The 19639-nt window shown below is 47.4% G+C and overlaps 1 protein-coding gene across 4 annotated transcripts in view; it reads left to right on the top strand.

The window, feature by feature from the left end:
- FAM149B1 (family with sequence similarity 149 member B1) overlaps positions 1 to 19639 on the top strand; it is a 342707-nt gene that overhangs the window by 110215 nt on the left and 212853 nt on the right. For 3 of the 4 annotated variants that reach the window (XM_069240411.1, XM_069240409.1, XM_069240412.1), the window contains exons 6-7: positions 4326 to 4513; positions 4951 to 5084. In XM_069240411.1, coding sequence (XP_069096512.1) covers positions 4326 to 4513; positions 4951 to 5084 — 322 coding nt within the window. The remainder of the gene's footprint in view (positions 1 to 4325; positions 4514 to 4950; positions 5085 to 19639) is intronic. The other variant, XM_069240410.1, reaches the window with a different exon arrangement.

Below are 19639 nucleotides of genomic sequence, written 5' to 3'. Positions count from 1 at the left end.
TGACTGCACTGGACCATTGTTGTACAGTATGGTGTCTGCATGATAGCTGCACTTAGAGGCTGGGTAGTACACCTACAGCCAGTGCTCAATGTGGCAAGAGTTCTAATCTGTCTCAGGCAGTCAGGCTTTGAGCTATAGAATGATTTAAGACAGCTGCATGAATCCTGTGCCATGCTACATTTGCTTGCTTTACGTAAGAGGTGTGCTGGGTGTAAAGTGTTTGTAGCAGCCACAACAATTTACTTGTGTGAGAAGCTTTCGTATCCAGCCTGTGCTAGTGAATGAGGCTTTTGGGCTGGTGAAGGATTTTAATCCTTTTAGTCACAGCTTGAGTTACTTCTGCTCTCAGTGTATTGTTCTCTACATTTGCCTACAACTGTACAACATCAAATTTCAAGTTCTAGTGGCCAGTAGGAGGCTGTACCATGGCACTCACTAGAACCTTACAAACCTTGAGAAAAATCAACCTTTCCTGCGATGGGCCTCTGATTTAGTTGAAGCTCTAAACAGTGTTTTCTTCATTTTCACTTTCCAAAGAAGATACACCTAATTATTTTTTCTGTCCTTGCTTACTTCCCTCCTATTTTATCTAAGAAGAATTATTCTCCTGTACCCAAAAGGAATATGTCACAGCTGCTAAACATCCCGTTCTCCAACAGTTGTAACTGTCATTGCTGCTTTTTGTGTTTAGTTGTTAAAATGCTACTTGTGGCATTCACATAAAAAATAATTTTGAAGATATATGAATAATGGGCACTTGTGGGTGAAAATGTGGGCTTTGTTATTGGTTGGGTGACAGTAAAAAGTAAGCATCTTGCTTCAGGAACAGAGTTTAGCTTCTGTGCCACATTCTTCATATGGATCTACTTTTTTCGGTTGGTCTGATGCTGGTACAAAGCAGAGCCTTTCTTGTCTTCCCATCGGTGAGTGATCTAATAAAGAATCATTATTAGGAAGGATAAATGTAAACACAGCCTGTAACACTGTGCATTTGAGGCAGTAGTCTGGGGTAATAAAAGTGATCAGAAGTTAGTAGTTTCATAGTGCCATCTCTTGTTTGCAAAATGACAAAGTAAATGTAAAAATAACAAAACAAGTCAATTTTTAAAAGTGTCCACATAGTCAACACCCATTGTGAGTTTTGTACAGGAAATGCACCCTGTTAATGCTTGCAAATTGCAGTATGCTGCTAGAGATTTCAGATATGGGCATATATGATAACTGTGTTTTTACTTCTAGGCGGTAAACATCCTTTGCCGATCGATTAGTGTTCCTGGCTATGTGTTGCTGACTGTGTGGATAGTTGTGTGTGGTGGGTCTTGGTGGTAGCTGCTGCTGGGAGTATTATCATATCTCACTTATGGGCAAATCGACGTAGGAGGGATGTGTTTAAAGAGTAAGTGTGTAAGCACACGTATTTACATGCTATCAGGTGTCTAATTTACTTCTATGTCCCTGGTAAAGTGCACTACCTTTGCCCAGGGCCTGTAACTCTAATGCTGCTGGTAGGCCTGCAGTACTGATTGTGCCACCCACTTCAGTGGCCCTTCAAACATGACTCATGCCTGCCATTCAGAGCCTGTATGTGCAGTTTTAAACTGCTATGTCAACCTGGCAAGTTAAACCTATTGCCAGGCCCAAACCCTCACTTTTAATAGATAGAAAGACACCCCTGGACAGTTCCAAGGGCCGGGTGCAGTGTATTTAAAGTTGAACATGTTCTTTTAAGTTTTAAATTTCCAGGTAGTGAAAAACTCTTAAGTTTGTTTTTCACTGCTGCAGGGCCTTTCTCTCCCATAGGTTAACATTGGGATTGAAATATTTAAGTGTCATTTCCATTCGGGAAGAGATTTGTTTGTCTCTCGAATCACAATTGATGGGGAAGTCGGATTTTAAATTGTAATTCTGAAAATGCCACTATTAGAAAGTTATAATTTTCCAACCTTAAATCAGTGGTTTCCAACCTTTTGACTTCTGTGGACCCCCACTTTATCATTACTGGAATCCGGGGACCTCCACTGAATCATTATTGGAACCTGTAGACCCCCCAGTGAGTCATTACTGAAAGCTAGGGATATAGTCTGTTCATATTATTCCATTTTCTAGGCAGTCCCTGACCCCCTGAGGAGGCTTTGTAGGCCCCCAGGGGTCCCCCAACCACAGGTTGGGAATCACTGCCTTAAATCATCTAGTGCCTTCTGCCTGTCTGTGAATACACGTCTGAGTGGGTGACAGCTGGGCTCTTTTGCATTCCCTCCAGATATCCACACACAATGGGACCTGAGGTGTGACTGATGGACTATCAACATGGATGGGAGGGAGGAACTGACACACCTGAATGGGCTGTGTCCTGATCCCACTCAAAGGGCTGCTTAAACCCCTTTTGTGAGTCTGGGGCCAGGGCGGGAAAGGCAGGGTCTCTGTGCACTTCAAAAGCCTCTCTTTGAAGTTTCCCCCACTTAAAAGGCACTACTGCGGATAAGAACTGGACCTCGTACCCCACCAACTCAGTACACCTCTGGACTTGTGGATACTCTGCCATTAAGAAGGACTGCGGTGAGCTGAAGGGACTGGCACTCTGCTGGACTTTTCTGGACTCCTGCTCTGACTGCCCTGCTGCGCTCCTTGCCTGGGAGTGACAAGGACTGAACTTGCATCTCTACATCCCCAGAACCAAAGTGGCTCAAAGGGCTTGCCTCCTTTTCCGAAGTCTCAGCGACATCTGTTCATCTTGCAACAGCTCCTGGACTACCCTTGCTGAAAGTATTGCACCGACAAGTGATGCCATTCCAGTCCTGGGCCCCTGGAAGTGGGCATAAAGTGGTGCAACTGCAAAATCCATGCATCGCCGGCGATGCGCCGGTCAGAACCAATGCATCAACACTGACGCATTGCCACTGAGGAAAAAGACATGGCATCCCCAGCTGCGCTAATTAATTATGACACCATGCCTACATTGCTAAGAACCCGCCGGTGGTTTGCGCGGCTTGAAGCCAAAGCATTGCCTACATCCAGCAAGATTGACAGCGATGCATCACCTCCTCTGCTCCACGCATCGGGTCCCGTCGATGGCGCAACAGGCACTATTTTAGCAGGACATGGTTGGTCCCTGTATCGAACCCGCGCTCCATTGCAGTCAGCTTGACTGTTCTGATTTCACCTGGTCTAGCGTGACCAGATAGTCCTGGTTGGCGCTTTATGCTTTTAAGCACTGTATTGGATTTCAATCTCTAAAAAGTCATATCCTAACTTCTGCGTATTAGATCTTTGTCATTGTGGTCTTGTTTTGTTCATTGAATTAAGCTCTGCAGTTTTAATCAGGTGTGGTATCTTTTTGTGTGGTGGTTTCACTGTTTTGCTGTTTTAAGTGTTGCACAAATACTTTACACATTGCCCACTAAGTAAAGCTTGCCTGCTCTGTGCCAAGCTACCAGAGGGTGAGCACAGGTTAGCTTATGGTGTGTAACTGTCTTACCCTGAATAGGATTGTGGTCCCTGTTTCGACAGGGTGCATACCACTGCCAACTAGTGACACAATTTTTAACAGTGTCTAATCACAAACAAAGCCCAAAAACCTAGTGTAGTCCTATTTGTTTTTGCTTAAGATTCACTAATAGAGTGTTACCAAAGCATATCAGTCCTGTTAGTCCAGATGAAAACATAAGCAAAAATCTATGAGGCATGCAGATATCTGCTCTTAAATAAACACAAGATAAACATGATTGTAACTGGTGTACCAATCACTCTTGGTCACTTGAGTAGAACAAAGGGAACCTTTTAAAGGTTCAGGCTCCGCCTACTTCCTCTGGGCTGAAAGTCACGATTGTTAAGCACAGTCTGGCTCTCTGAGACTCACTTGTGCTCCTGAACGCTTTCAAAGGCAGACAATCCCAACTTGGGAGATCTCTCTCTAGTATTGGAGTGACTATCAAAACCTGCACACTTCTTATTTTTTGAGGCACCAAATGATTAGTGGGCTACTGCGCTGCAAGAATGTAACTATTTAGGGCTGCCTCTTATCACTCTAGTACCCCGACCTCTCCTTGCAAGTCCACATCTGAATTTACAGTTCCAGAGCTCATGCAGTGCCATGTTATCTTTATTATTTACGTAACAAAGTTTTTATTCTCCAAGCTATCCTCCTATTTACTAGTATACGTGGCTTCTGTTTTTGTAGTTCTACCATATACAGACGGTGAGTGATGACTTGTGAATAGCTAAATTTAATTAGAAATTAGGTGAATTAACTTAGGACTCATCTACTCTTATTGGTGAACATTTGAATATATAGAATATTACATTTGCGAGTTTTCGTTTTGTTGCAGTGAGGAAGAGTTGTACGAAGCAAACCTTGCTCTCTCCTTTGACAAATTAAACTTGGGTCGTCCTCCAATATCTCCATTCAATTGCATGAGTAATGCTTTGTTGGCGTACCTATTCGATGACGTTTGGAGGGAAGTAGTAGGCTGCATGGAAGGTCTCATTCGCAAGCATTGGGAAAAATCTCTCTCAGGTATAGAATGTTTCATTACAGATCTAGATAAATAAACGTGACATCGTATCAACTTTATATTTATGAAATGTACAGATGTTGAGGCTATACGGATTCACATACATTATAATGTTTAAAGTTGTGAAAAGTGTTAAAATCGGAGTTCTCTCATTTATTTTCTTGGTTTTGGTGTTTTTGGTTCCATTTCTTTTTACATTTTAGTCTTGACGTGTTTTGTACAATTTTTTGCTTGATCGAGTGTGTTTTTGGTAAGTACCACTTACTCTTTTGAAAAATTCGATTTCATCAATTTCCCACTGACACTTAGCATTTTAATAAATTAGGCAAAAGTCTAAAAATATATCAGAAAGTGGAGTTCATTTGTTTAATTTAAAACATGGTCTTTTGGGGTCGCTGTACAAATGCCAGTATTACTCTAATCGGGGTTATTTTTCTAGTTGCAGAAGCAAGAGGTCTGTTTATAGAAACAACAAACGTGGAGCCTTTGAGTCCTTTTCAGCAGTATGAATCTCTTCCGATACCCTTACCTCGCATGCCACTATCCAAAATGCATCCATCCACATTGAGTATGGTAAGCTACACTGGTAAAGTTTTATAAAAAGCGGTGCAGTTTCAAACTTTAATGAACAGTTTTAATGCTTATACTTAATGGAGAATACACTGGAAAGTGCCTTGTTACCTATATTGAATCTACCGAAAAGGCTAAGACTTGATTTACCAGGTTTTTACAAGAGACCATCAGAAAAACATTTGGATAAAATTGAGTCGACGTACCCCCTTACACGACAACTACTGAATAGCCACAAAATGGAATGTGTATTAATTAATATTGTTGTCTTTTCTTTTTAAGTGCTATTCTGAGATTTGATACCACCTTGTGGTGTGGCCGGAAACTGTGTCCTACAGCTATTAGATTTAGAAAATGATGTGGAAGCTGTACAAAGAACGATGGTCGATGTGCTTTGTTGGTCTAACCTTGTCTCCTGACCCTCTGGGGCAAATGAGGAATCGTTTTGCCCCATATTAAGGTGGCACACAGTCCGCACACCCCCTGAGGGAGACTTCTGAAAATGGGAAATTGGGGTCCAATAAACCCTCCCCAACATCCAGCTGCTGGCAGGTGCTGTCACTCATTGCACCTACCTACGTGGGGTTTGTCACCCCCTTTGAAATGGAGGATGGTATCGGCTGCCCTAGAACGGCACACTAGTTATGAAAGGCTATATTAACCCATTATACACCCAGCGCACCCAGTTAAAGGCTCCCTGTGCACCGGCTGGGGTAGTGTACGCTGACGGCAATATAGGCCATTCTGTCTTATGGCACCTTTCACAATATACCTCTCATTCCCAGTTCCCTTTTCGTGCTTTATTGTTATGGATAGGAAATGCCTTTTTTTATCTTTAATATTTTTTTCCACACTCGAGGTTTGGTGCGCTCTGTATTTGTAGTTATTAACATTTTTAAAGAAATCAATCATAATTTTTAAAGTGTAGCTAATCACCTAGTAGGGTATCCAGGTGCTTGCAGGTCCCAGAGGCTTATTCAAGCAGCCAGGTTTTGAGGGCCATTTGGAATTCCGAAAGTGAGGGAATGGTCTGGAGGTGCGTGGGAAGGATGTTCCAGGTTTTTGCTGCGATGTGAGAGAAGGAGCGTCCTCCACTTCTGCTTCGGTAGATGCGGAGAGTATGGGCAAGTGAAAGGGAGGCAGAGCGTAGTCTTCTTGACGGTTGGTGGAAGTTCAGGCGGTGGTTAATGTACACGGGTCCTTGGCTGTGCCGAGTCTTGTGTGCGTGGGTCAGCAGCTTGAATTTGGCATCTCTTCTGTTCGGGGAGCCAAAGGAGTTGCCGGAGGTGGGGCTTGATGTGGGTTCGTCAGGGAAGACTGAGGATGAGTCTGGCTATGGCATTCTGTATGGTCTGCAAACTATGTGGGAGGTGTGTGGCGATTCCTACGAAGAGAGCGTTGCCGTAGTGCAGTCGGCTGGTGATGAGGTCTTGTGTCACGGTGCGTCTCTTGTGTAGGGGTAGCCAATTGAAATCTTACATAGCATGCACAAAGTGAGGAAACAGACCGAGGAGACGGTGTTAATCTGTGATTTCATGGTGATCTTGTTGTCAAGGTAGATTCCGAGGTTTCTTGCATGGACAGAGGGAGTGGCTGCGGGTCCTAGGTCTGATGGCTACCGTGAGTCGTTCCATGTGTTGCTCCTATTGCCAAAGACCAAAAATCTTGTCTGTGTCCAGATGCAGGCAGTTGTTCTTCATCCAGTCAGTGACGCTGGTCATACATCTGTGGAAGTTGGTTCTGGGGGTGAAGGGGTTGTCGGTGAGTGAGAGGATGAGTTGGGTGTCGTCTGCATAGGAAACTATTTTGAGACTGTGGGATCTGACGATGTTGGCCAGCGGGGTCATATATGCGTTGAAGAGCGCAGGGCTGAGGCATGAGCCTTGGGAGACACAGTAGGTGATCTCTTTGGTTTCCGAGCTGAAAGGTAGATGGTGGATCCTCTTGGTTCTTCCAGTGAGGAAGGAAGTGATCCATTTGAATGTGTCCCCTTGGATGCCGGTGTTGTGGAGTTTTTCGATCAGCATGTGGTGGGACACGGTGTCGAAGGCTGCCAAGAGGTCGAGGAGTATTCAAAGCTGCTGTACCTCCTCGGTCGAGGAGGGTTCGGATGTCATTGGTGGCTGCGATCAGGGCAGTTTCAGTGCTGTGAACGCTGCGGAAGCCGGATTTGGAGACGTTGTGTATCTGGTTCTGCTCCAGGTATGTCATTGAATTTCTTATCTTTAAAACAAATATAACGGTGGCCAAGATGGTGGCGGGTTAGGACATCTGTTTCTGCCCTCCGTTCCCGCAGCACACCGGACCCTGTCGCTCTGCTCTTGGGGCCCTGCTGGGCTCCTTCCATTGCTCCCCTGGAGGATACCAGCCAGTGAGCTTTCAGCGATCCTGCCAGCTGACGATTTCGGCACCCCAGAGCTGCAGATTCGCCCTCCCTCCGAGGCAACAACATTGCGGGCGCGGGCTGCAGGTAATAGACGCCACAGGTGCGGGAGTCCTGATTGCACCCACTCAGTCCCCTGAGTGCATCTTATCCAGTGAAGCGGACCCACAACCTCAGAAGAGGACAGAGCTACCGACGGGTCTGGCCTAAGCAACGTCACAGGCCTTGCAGGTGAGGTGCGCAAACGGGGAGCCGGTGGGCCAGGGACCAGCTGCCACAGCGGAGGCACGAGTTTCTCGGCCTGTGCTCCGCCTGTTACTGGGTTGCTGGATCGGGGCTGCTGAGGCTCTTGATCCAGGTAACTAACTGAGCAGGTCGCAGACACCTGTCAATCCTGCCATTGGCAACCCTGTGTCGCCACGGAGGATACCGTCAGCTGACTGTCCTGCAACCAGACACCACTGGGGAGAGCAGGGATGACGTGGGCCAGCCTGGGCCCGGGGGCTTTGTGGGAAAGCAGCAGGTGCAGACTAGGGAGCGCTCCCGAGAGCGAGTCGCCTGAACAAACCTCGCAAGTTCGTCCCTGGGGGCCCAGTGCAACCGAATGTGGACGGAGGACATTCAGCACTGCCAGCAGAGGTGCGCATATCTCTCGCCAAGGCAGTATCGTTGTTTGGTTCCGGTGGGCAGCTGTGGATTGGGAATGACTGTGAGGTCATCACTGATCACTTAGACAGTGGTGGATGCCCTGGAGACTTGTGCAGACTGTAAGATTTTGGGGCTGGAACTGTGAGCTGACTGAGGCCCTGGTGCTGGATGACTGACCTCCTCTTCAGAGATTACTGACGGCTTCTAGACCCACTGGGATCCCATGGCCGGGCCCTACTGGCATTTGGACAGCAACACCTTACTAATGGTCTCCTAGGCTGGGCACTCCCCCAAATCGCTGCATTGCCTACCTCAAGCTGACCCCAATTTGCTGCAGGATGAGGCTGCTGCCGGGGCCCAACCGAGGATTTGTCCGGCTCTCTCCAACTGACTCACTGCGGGTCCCTGGGCCCACAACTCACTGGAGCCTCTTACGGCACGACTGAGACCCTCCATTGGTTTACAATGCACTCCCTGCGGGCAACCCATCCCCTGGCAATCATGGCTGAAGCCTGAAGTAAGAAAGACCAATCTGTTAAAGACGTGCTGATCAAGGCTGAGAGCACTGATCGCACCCATCAGTCCAGCCCGGATACACAGGCAGAACTCGAAGAAGCCGAGGGGCCGGTTACTCGCTCCTCTCTTGAAGCATTATTCCCATCGCTAAAAGATGACCTGCAAACAGTTAGGTGTTGGAGCAGGACCTGAAAACAGTCCAGAAGGACCTGACGGAGATCGGGTCGGAGTCACCACCCTGGAAGACATTGATTTCAGCAGGGATGAGGAGTAGAGTACCTCCAGCATGAGGTTATTCACCTAAAAGAGCAACATGTGGACTTTCAAGCACATGCGGGGGACCTTGAAAACAGGTCCAGACGCAACAACGTACCCATCAGGGGAGCTCCAACAGCTGCAGAAGGAGACAACTTTAAACCTTACATCAAAGCCCTCTGCAGAAGGAGACAACATTGAACTATACATCAAAGCCCTCTTTGCCCAGATACGGGGGCTCGCATCGCCTGACGTCTGCATAGATGAAGTGCACAGAGTTGCCCCTCCCCAGCCCTCCATCTCTCACTCAGCGGACATTTTAGTATGCGTACATGATTTCCCAGTAAAAGAACACATCATTTGCAAAGCCAGGGACCAGCAACCCCTATAATTTAGGGGCTACACCTTGACCTTATACCAAGACCTTTTAGCCATCACCTTTCAAAAGCGGAGGGACTTCCGCCCAGTGACATCCTACCTTAGAGTAAAAGGCACCACCTACTCCTGGGGCCATCTGTTCAGACTTATCTTCCATTGGAAGGGGACAGCTCAACCAACTTTGCTCTGTGTCTGCAGCTTGTGAGCTCCTAGGCATAGACAAAGATGCTGCCAGGGAGAGCAGAACTGTCCTGACGAACCGTAGGGGCCCCAGGCGGAACCGCTGAAACAAACGCTCCCCTCCAGCTAGTGACTTAACGCCAGATCCAGCCACCGTAGCACAGGAGAGAAGAGCAGTTCTAGACATACTTGTAGAAGAGACAGACTCTCAAGATTCCTTGTAAATGACCAAGCCCAGTTGTTGATTTCACAGAAGGGCCCAGGGACATGGGTGCAGGGAGGGACGGTGGAGTTCAGGGGAACACAAAACCGCCAGACCACGTACGTTGATCTTTTACCATGCAGGGAGTCGCAGACCGACTTTGGGACAGCCTCTGTTCTGGGACATTGTTCTTGTTGTTGGTTATGTTTTCTTATGGGGTTCATGATTTGTGACGCTCGCAGAAATTGCTGGTCCTCCCTCAGAAGTAACCTACTCTGAAAAGGGGGCTCTGCAGACCACGGCCACTAAACTTTCACTCTATCACCTCACAAAGGGGTAGATGTTGCATAGCATACACAACCATACACGTCCCTTTAAGAATAGTGACTCTCAGTGTAAAAGGTCTTAGTAATCCTGTTAAGATAAGGGCAATACTCTCATACTTGGAGCATTTACAGGCATTTTTATATATGTCTTCTATAGGAGACACATCTTCTGGTGAAAGACTGGCGATGCATGAGGTCCAGGGCCTTTCCCCAACAATGTCACTCATCTGCCAATACCAAAACAGCTGGAGTGGCAATCCTTATATCTAAATCCTTTATAGGGCGAGTCAGGGAGAAAATCGTAGAGATCAAGGGACGCCTCTCGTACTCCACTTGTATTACGACGAGCAAGCCCTGATAGTAGGCTTCATCTACACCGCAAATGAGGCCCAGGAGCCATTTTTCCAGAAAGCCATCTGAATACTGAAGAGAAACTGACCCTGCTGGGGGTGATCTAAACACGGTCTTCCACAATGACTTGGACCGTTCCGTAGCGTGAAGTGGAGCGACAGGTGCACTGTCAGAGGGGGGGGCAACCAGTGGATTTCTGAACTGGGTTTGCGCGACCTATGGAGAGATGATCATCCCTGCTCCAGGGAATACACATATTTTTCCCATGCGCATAAAACCTACGCCAGACTTGATCACTTTTTTAGGGAACCGGGACTTACAGAATCTCATGGTCAAGGTCGAGATAGAATCTCGATCCCTCTATGATCAATCAGCGGTGGTGATTGATCTTCACTTCCCGCCGACGGCCTGGGTGCACCTGACATGGCACCTCTGAGAGACCCTTCTTCACATACCCAAAGTGGTTGAGCAGGTGGAGCGGACTATTTTGCTCCTGCTTGCTGACTAACAACTCAGCCGACTCATCCCTGGTGGTGTTGTGGGACGCCTTGAAGGCTGTGGTTAAGGGCACCTTCATTGCCATTTCTGCTAGTGACAGCAAGCCTAGGTAGGAGAAAAGAGACCAGCTGCAATACCAAGTCAACGAACTTGAGCACACACACTAACGCACAGGTGCCCCCAGGATGTGGAGGCAGTTGGAGGCTGTGAAGAAATAGCTTGTCCACCTGGATCCTCCACATCATCAATAAGGCGGGCCGGTCCAAATGTGAGGTGCTCCCTCTGGCAGTCGATGCCGAAAAGCCATTCAGTCGGGTGCACTGGCCCTATCTGACAGCCACACTCAGCTCTGGACCTCGGCTCTGCAACTTGGTGCTATGCAACTATGCGCACCCGTGAGCGACGGTCAGAGTGAATGGAATGTCCTCAGTGTAGGAAAGTACCCTCTTTATGACATGGTTACCCCCACGTTTTGCCTGCTGTCGGTATGTTTTGACTGTTTTCATTGGGATCCTGCTAACCAGGACCCCAGTGTTTGTGCTCTCTCCCTCTAGATTTGGTTGCTTAGGGGTCTGCACACCCAAAAATTGGCATACTTGTGCCACCATACAAGTCCTTAGTATATGGTACTTAGGTACCCAGGACATTGGGGGCACCAGGGGTTCCCCATGGGCAGCAGCATGTATTATCCCACCCATGGGAGCCCATGCAAAATGTGTCTGCTGGCCTGCCATTGCAGCCTGCGTGAAAAGGTGCATGCACCCTTTCACCACAGGTCACTGCACCAGGTCACTGTAAGTCACCCCTATGGTAGACCCTCCTAGACCAGAGGGCAGGGTGTAGGTCTCTGTGTGTGAGAGCACCCCTGCTTGAGCAGAGGTGCCCCTACGAACTTCAGTTCAATTTCACTGGACTTTCTAAGTGCGGGGAAGCCATGTTTCCCGTGCACTGGACACAGGTCACTAATGTGTCCAGCTACATAATGGTAACGCCACACCAGGGCATGTTTCTGCCCTCCTGCTGCTTGACCAGCTCAGGCAGAGGACGGCAGAACAAAGGATTTCCTGTCGGAGAGAGAGATAACACCATCTCCCTTGGAAATAGGTGTTAAATGGCTTGTATCCTCCCCAAGCCACTGGTATGCTTTGAAGGGCACATTTGGTGCCCTCCTTGCATAGACCAGTTTGCACCAGTCCAGGGACCCCTGGTCTCTGCTCTGGCATGAAATTAGACAAAGGAAACTAGAGTGACCACTCCACTGTCCATCACCACCCCAGGGTGATGCCCAGAGCTCCTCCAGGTGGCCACTTGATTCTGCCATCTTGAATCCAAGGTAGGCAGAGGCACCTGGGAGCATCTGAGTGGCCAAGTAAGGTAGGTGACGTCACAGCCTCCTCCTGATAGGTGGTCACTCTGCTAAGTGATCAATCCCTCTTTTTGGGCTATTTAAGGTCTCCCTCTTGGGTACGTCCTCAAATTTCACGTGCAAGATTCCAGCAGGACTTCTCTGAGTCATTTACTTCATCTTCTGGCCACTGGGACTGCAACTGGACCCTCCAGGCACCAACAATCTGCAACTTCAACGACGACTGTGCTCTGCTAAATTGTTTCTCCAGCTCCTTCGAGCACCTGCAACATTTCCCAAGCTGTGCATCGTCTGAGGGTGGAGAGTCTTCAGCCTGCACAAGAAGTAAAAAGAAATCTCCCTTGGAGTGAAGGAGTCACTCCCCTGCATCTGCAGGCACCAGCTGCAGCGACAACTGGCTGCATGGATCTGCTCTTCTCCGGAACTGCGTGGGTCCTGCATCACAGGTAGTGGTCTGGAGTGGTCCCCTTGTTCCTCTCTGCTAGCTGTCTAACCTGGGAGACGGTAAGCCCTTGCATCTCCTTGCAGGACTGTACCCCAGTGCACTGCGACTCTTGCAGCTACCAAGGCTTGTTTGCTCTTGCTCCAAGGGATCTTCAGGCTCTGTGTGGCCCCGCCCCCAGCACTTCTTCCCGCCAAGCACAGTCTCCTTCTTGCTGCTCCAGCGTCGTGGGACTCCTCTTCAGGTGTGCTGAGTGGGCCTCACTGCGACTGTTGTGCCTGCTGCTAGTGACTTGTCTGTGGGGGCTGCCTCCTGTTCTTGTTATTTTCCTGACTGTTGAGGGTCAACCCAGACTCTCCTCCTTGGGTTGAGTCCCTTGGACCTTGCTGGTCATTTTCAGCCTGGCAACTCGTCTTCCTCTCTTGCATATGCCAAGGCTTGTTGGTGGTTCTTAAGTACCACTGAACCACTGCAAGCCGACATGGGACCCCATCTGCATCACTTACGGGACTCCTCTTCGGCTCCTACGCTGCACAGCTGGTCTTCTTCGTCCGCCGTCGCCCTGGTCCTGCATCCACAGAAGGGTGGGTAGTGGCTCCTGCCACCACCAGACACTATATCACAAACTGGACTTAGTCCCTTTCCTTTTCAGTTCCTCTTCTGCGAGAAGCCATGTTTGGGTTCTTCCAGTCTTGTTTGGGTCTTGCACAATCCTTTTCCAAAGTCTTCTACTGATTCCACATCCTTGGGTACTGGTCTGCCTTTTACATTCCATTCTTTTAGTATCTGGTTTGGCCCTCCTCTAGGGCCCTCACTGTTTATCTGTACTTTTGCCTATGCTTATTGCAGGGGATACCTGGACCTGGTATAAGATGTTAACACCATAGGTGCTCACCACACACCCGGCCAGCTTTCTACACTCAGCCTCCCTTCCCCCAGTAAGGGTGCTCGTTGTCACCCCTGTTATTTGCGCTCTACATGGAGCCCATCCGGCAATGGGTTCAGGAGAACCCGACCATCACAGGAGTCTGCTTCGCAGGGGGTGTAGGGGGGGACATACCATTTTTCTCTACTTAGACCAAGTCCTTAGCCCTCGGCAATCCATGATTTTCCGCTCCCGCTTTCTTGAGAGGCAGAATAATTTAGCACTGCAGCAGACTATCTGATAAACATAAAAAAATCCCAGGCTCGGAATCTATCGGTCTCCTCACAAATAGTACAGCTCGCGGCCAGCCTCCCTATTCAGTGGAGCACGGCTGAAATCCCATACCTTGGCATCCAATTAGATACATCAGTAGCCCTCACTGCCAAGCTAAATTACAACTCTCTCCACACGCAGATCACACAGGACGTTGCCAGGTGGCGCTTGTACCCACTTTCATGGCTCGGCCGGATACCGGCACATAAAATGACTGCTCTTCCTCGGATTCTCCTTATATTCCAGACCCTACCTGTGGAACCCCCGCCAGGGCGCTCTCATGGCCCTTTAACAGGCACTAAATTACTTTGAGTGATTAGACAAACTTCCCCACATAAAGCATCTCCAGAGTAACCGGCCTCCTGGGGAGGGAGGACTGGGAATCCCTAAGCTTGATATATATTTCCAAGCTACGCAGACGCAACATTTAGTAAAATGGTCACGGGCAGAATCTGAAAAACCATGGCTCTTTATGAACAGAGCGATAGCGGGCACTCATCTGTGGAAGGTCCCATTTCTGCATAAAACACAGAGATCCTAGGGGATGTATTCCTCCCTAGTTACCAAACCACTACTGGGGACATGAGATGCAGTGGCAACAACCTTGGGTCTCACTACCTTTCCCTCACACCTATCCTTGGCAACCCGGACTTCACTCATAGACTAGACAGCAGGGCGTTCCACAAATGGCTGGATAGCAGGTGCAGATCTGTTGGTCATCTACATGGGGAGGACGGTGTCCTCAACTTCGAGAAGCTCCAAGAGGACTTTGGGTTGCCAGAGGTGGAGCGTCTCCGCTACCTTCAGGTCTGGCACTGGGTGACACATTCCACCATAAAGCCAGGGGCTCAGAGTCCATTAACTGCATGTGAACAATGGTTACTTATGAAACTTACAGACAAAGGAATGATTTCGGACCTTTATCGCCTCCTACTCCGAGCGCTCCCCTCTTCGAAACCCCTGGGCAGCTGAGATGGGAAAACAAAATAGGAAGGGAATTAAGATCCAAGCCCTGGCATGACATACACCACAGACCATGACACACCGCTCTCAATGTCACGGACATAGAAACAACCACAAAAATCCTTACCTACTAGTATCAAACCCCACACTGCCTACAAAAATGCTACCCTGCGCGCACGGCTGACTGCTGGAGGCAATGTGGGAAGTTGGCACATTGATGCATATCTTAGACACCCATTTAGAGACACATCTCCCCTGATTACCGGTCTACACCATTTTGGGACTCCCCTATTAGCTGACATGCCTGCTTAAATCTCACAGGGGTAGGTGCATTGGCCTGGCCTCGAATGTGGCCCATCAGACAATTCTGGCACACTGGGTACGACAACAGTGCCCACACACCTGGCCTGGCTTTAACAAATCTGTTATATGCTGGTGATGGAGAAACTCACTTTTGTCCTTGCATTCCGGGGTGAATACGATGAGGAACTACGGAAACCATTTATTTGACTCTTATCCCAAGAATTTCGAGAACTAACATGCCCCAAATATCTAAGGTTGTTGTGTCTCCTTGACCCAGGCCTTACAAGTGAGCCACAGCCCACATAGATCTTGTTTTTGGCTTGCATGCACCCCTCCTTCTGTTTTAAACTAGAGTGTCCCTTGGGGGGGGGGGGGGGGGGGGGGGGGGGGGGGGAGGGACTAAATATGGTTGACATTTTCTTGTTTATTGAACTGTCTGTTACAGAATGATAACTGGCGTAACTTCTGTAAAACATCTCCTCTAATGACAAATAATTTGAAACCTTAAAACAAACCTAACAAAGAATATTTGTTGGATTAACAATCATTATCAATTGACCACTATCTCTAGTCTCCTGCCCAACATCAAAAGAGTACTATTCACTTATATATTTCATGATGGAATATGTGCCCTTCAGTGTAGCAGGCCAATATTTTCATGCAAGGCCACATTACTCTCACAGTTGCTGCACACCTTCTACCCATTATCTACCCAGCCGCTCCATCTATGGCCCCTAGATATTTAGGAATGTTCTTGAACGCCCTCTGCTCTTGTATGCACTTCTTTCTGCGACTATGCACTGGTTCAAGTTTAAGCTCTATTTAGATACTGTTGGAGCCTCTAAGCTACCCCACAACTGGACTATGTCAAAGTGAGCCACAACCAGTCCAATACCACAGAACAACTTAGAATATTTCGGGGTGTAGGCTTATCCCAGATGCTTATGATTATAATGTTTGAGTCCAGGCCAAATTGTAATAGTTAGCTGGACTTCAACATCATTCTAAAATGACATACTATAGATGAAGTCTCTTGTCTGGCCCAACCTCTGACACAACAAACTGTGGTAATTATACCTGACTTCTATCGTAAGAATGCTCCTCTAGGATCTTTTTTTGATCTTTTCAACGGCTAAATATTTCTTTACTTCACTAGAAAAAGTCTTAGCTCCCAGCCAGTAGATGTTCTTCTCTTTCAAAGTTTTAATATCATGCTCTACAAATTTATGTCCTCTTTCTTCCTGTTTGAATCCATGCAGGAGTGAAACATGCAATTGTTTTGTTTCCTTCTTATCACATGAGGGATGGCATGTTGTATGCACCTTGTACCATGCTCAATATTTGATTTTTCAAAGAGAAAACCAGTATGATGACTATAATGATTGAATTAATCTCAGCTACCGTTGAATAACTTGGCCACATGTTTTGTTCACTTTTGTACTGCAGTCACACAGGGCCCAGTCACGTGTAAATCAGGCTTGTCTCTCCTCAGTGGAGACAGAGAAACCTTAATGCCCAGGCCACATTGCCTACATAAGAGAGCACAAACACCAGACATGTTTTGGCTTTGTTGAGCCTAACAGGGAATATGGCACCTTGTGCCATGACCCAGCTCCATTTATATGTTTAACACAAAGACCAACTCAGTACTCCCACAAGGACCAGTGAAAACCCATTTTAAGAATCAGTAGTCCTGTGGCACTTACTTTAGAAGGTAACTGCTAGGTTTGGATCCGTGGTACCCTAATTCAACTTGAACTTTCATATGTCACTTAATGAGAATATCAACAAATAGTCATAATTGGTGCAGCTGGGCCTCTCTTATTCAAAATTGATTGTATATATTCTCTTGTATACCACTTCTTGTATGCAGGTACATAACAGAATACACTTCTTTGCAACAATTGTGCAAACGATGCAGTGTGTGGAAAAAAAGTATAAAGTCACTTACATACAGGTGAAAACAATTCTTGGTAACATTCTTTGGTTCATATAACAATCTATACAGAAATCTGTTAACACTTCTCAGGTGTTCCTTATGTGCGGGGCCACTGGAATTATGCGGCAGGGGAGGGCCAAATTATGCAGCAGGGTGGAGTAAATCATCCAGCAAGAAAAAGCTAATTATATGACACAATGCGGCACAGTTTGCAATATTGTTAGTTCATTATTTCGCCATTTTTAAACTTGGTAACGCTATCTATGAATTGTTTGCACCTCCTTAGTATCATTTTAATACCCAATTACAGCAGTAAGCAACAAAAAGGTGACCAATCCAGCTTTGCAACGGGCCTTGCTGTGTGTGGCAACATCTGTTGCCGCATTTTAGTAACATTCAAACTGTTTGAGCTAGGAACAATTTTTTTGTTGTTAAAATCGGCAGATGGTGGATTATGTGACAAATGCGGCAAATCTATAACTTTGCGTAAATTGCATCACAATCTCATATTTCCTGTAGTCCAGCTTATGTGTAATAGTCCTTACAAAACAAGCAATTTTTGTCAATGTTTCGACCCCTAGGTTGTTCATAGGGTCTCATCAGGACAAGTCATCTGACTATACTAAGCACCATAAGACTCTTACAGTGTATTAATTGGAGTGGAGAGATGGGATGAGCGAGGAAGATTGGAGAACAGGAGACAGGTGAGGAAGAACATACAATGAAAATGGAAGAGGAGAATACTTAGAAACATAATAGAAAGAGGATGAGCATCAGAGTACAAACAGTAGTTTGGGATAAGAGTGAACAAGGGAGACATGGAAACTTATACTAGTTTGCTTACCAAATTACCAATGTTGCCCGACATAAATTACTTGTTAAGCCTCTATCTAGCTTTTTTTAAATAATATATAAGTGCATCCAACTTGTAGGTTCAGAAGTAGCCTTTAATAATACCCCTTCAGCCACAGCCTACCACAGCTTCAACCACCAATTGCCCCCCACTGGACTCTAGGTAGGCTTAACAATCAATGGAGTAGAAGTGGCATAAAATGTCACCATTTAAAGGTGTAGTAAATTACACAAATACCTGAGGCAGTATCACACCCCCATGTTAAACAATTAAACTATAAAACAACTGTAATGGGGAAAAAACTGAACTATATACCCATACCATTGACAGTAAAGGACTCCTAACGGTTCTCTCAAATGCTACCCTTGAAGTGCGCTACACGGTTAATGTTCCATTTTTTCCTGTCATTTGCTTTCACTGCATTACAGAACAACTTGAGAGCTCTGCATGGATCATAAGGTTTAGAAACTTCCTGTGAGGCAACAGGAGACTTAGCCATATCCACATCTCCAACCTTGAAGTCCATTAACAACCTTGTTTGCATCATACTCCCACATGCGATTAATTGCACATTTTCCTTCCTTCCTCATTCTACGGTCACTTTACCAGTGGACACTGCTCTCCTTTACCTTCGAGACCGATCTTGGCCTAAGCTTAGTATTTTTTTATCTTTCAACGAATAACTCAAAAGGAACCTCCCAGTCCTAGCTTGATGAGTAAACCTGTAAGCATCAAGAAATTCCACAAACAGGCGTGACTTGACGCTGAGGAAGATGGCTGCATGCTAGGTGGGCTCCACTTCCGTAGCTAGAATCATCCGCCATTTGAAGTTGCCTCGGGTGTTAAGTCTTGCATTGGTGGTGGGGGGCCTGGGAAATCTGCGCTGGAGGGGAGCAGTGGAGCTCTCCTAGCTGGTCCATATGGACCATATGGGAGAGCTATGCTGTTGGCTTAGCAATGCCACCGGCATAACAGTGTTGGCCTGTCCTTGTTGACTGCCCGGGCATCGAACAGGCAGTGAGAGTGGTGGGCGCATGAAGGGAGTACTGTGCCTGGTGGGCCCCAGAATGAGCAACTGAGGTGACATCTGTGGGCCGTGAGAGTGTGCGAGGTGCTTGGGTGGCCCTCTGGCGAGGAAGAAAAAAAGTATGCCTTTGTTGCGAGAATGGAAGTGGAAGAATTGGCGGTTGACAGGAGGCCCCTGCAGGTAAATGGCTGACTTCATACAGGATGTGGCTAGAGAGAGAGGTAAGGGCCGCGACTTGGAGACTCCAGGGGTCATGAGTGTGGATTTGAATGCAGAAGAGGCCCTGCCTGAGCCTTGGATTTGGAGAAAGCCGGGTAATCCTTTTGATGTGGTGGCTCTCCCCCAGCGGGTGAGGTAACCTGTTTTCCCTGGACTTGGATGCACTGGGGTGGCGGGGGCTGCATGCTGCTGAGGCCCCTCTCCTCCTGTACCCAGAATCCTGAAAGTAATTGTGCATGGGCTCACTTTCCACAGCATTGAGCTGGTTGACTACGGCAGAGGGATGTCTCGGAGTGTTTGGCCCACGGATGGTGTGCTGCATCCAGCTATCCAGGTAGCTAAGTGACCCATTACTCAAAGGGGTCTGCACTTCACTGGTCTTTTACTTATTTGCCGCACCACCACCCTTTCACACGCATAAAGGCTTGGCTTGGAGAGAAAGAGGGCTACTGCTGTGCACTGCTAAGATTTGTGAAATGGAAGGACTGTAGCCCTAGCCACTACCGCTCAT

This window comes from Pleurodeles waltl, chromosome 6 (genome assembly GCF_031143425.1).
Source record: "Pleurodeles waltl isolate 20211129_DDA chromosome 6, aPleWal1.hap1.20221129, whole genome shotgun sequence".
In the NCBI taxonomy this organism is placed as follows: Eukaryota; Metazoa; Chordata; class Amphibia; order Caudata; family Salamandridae; genus Pleurodeles; species Pleurodeles waltl.
The sequence above is the reverse complement of the archived record's forward strand: the minus strand, read 5'-3'. Positions and strand labels throughout refer to the sequence as shown.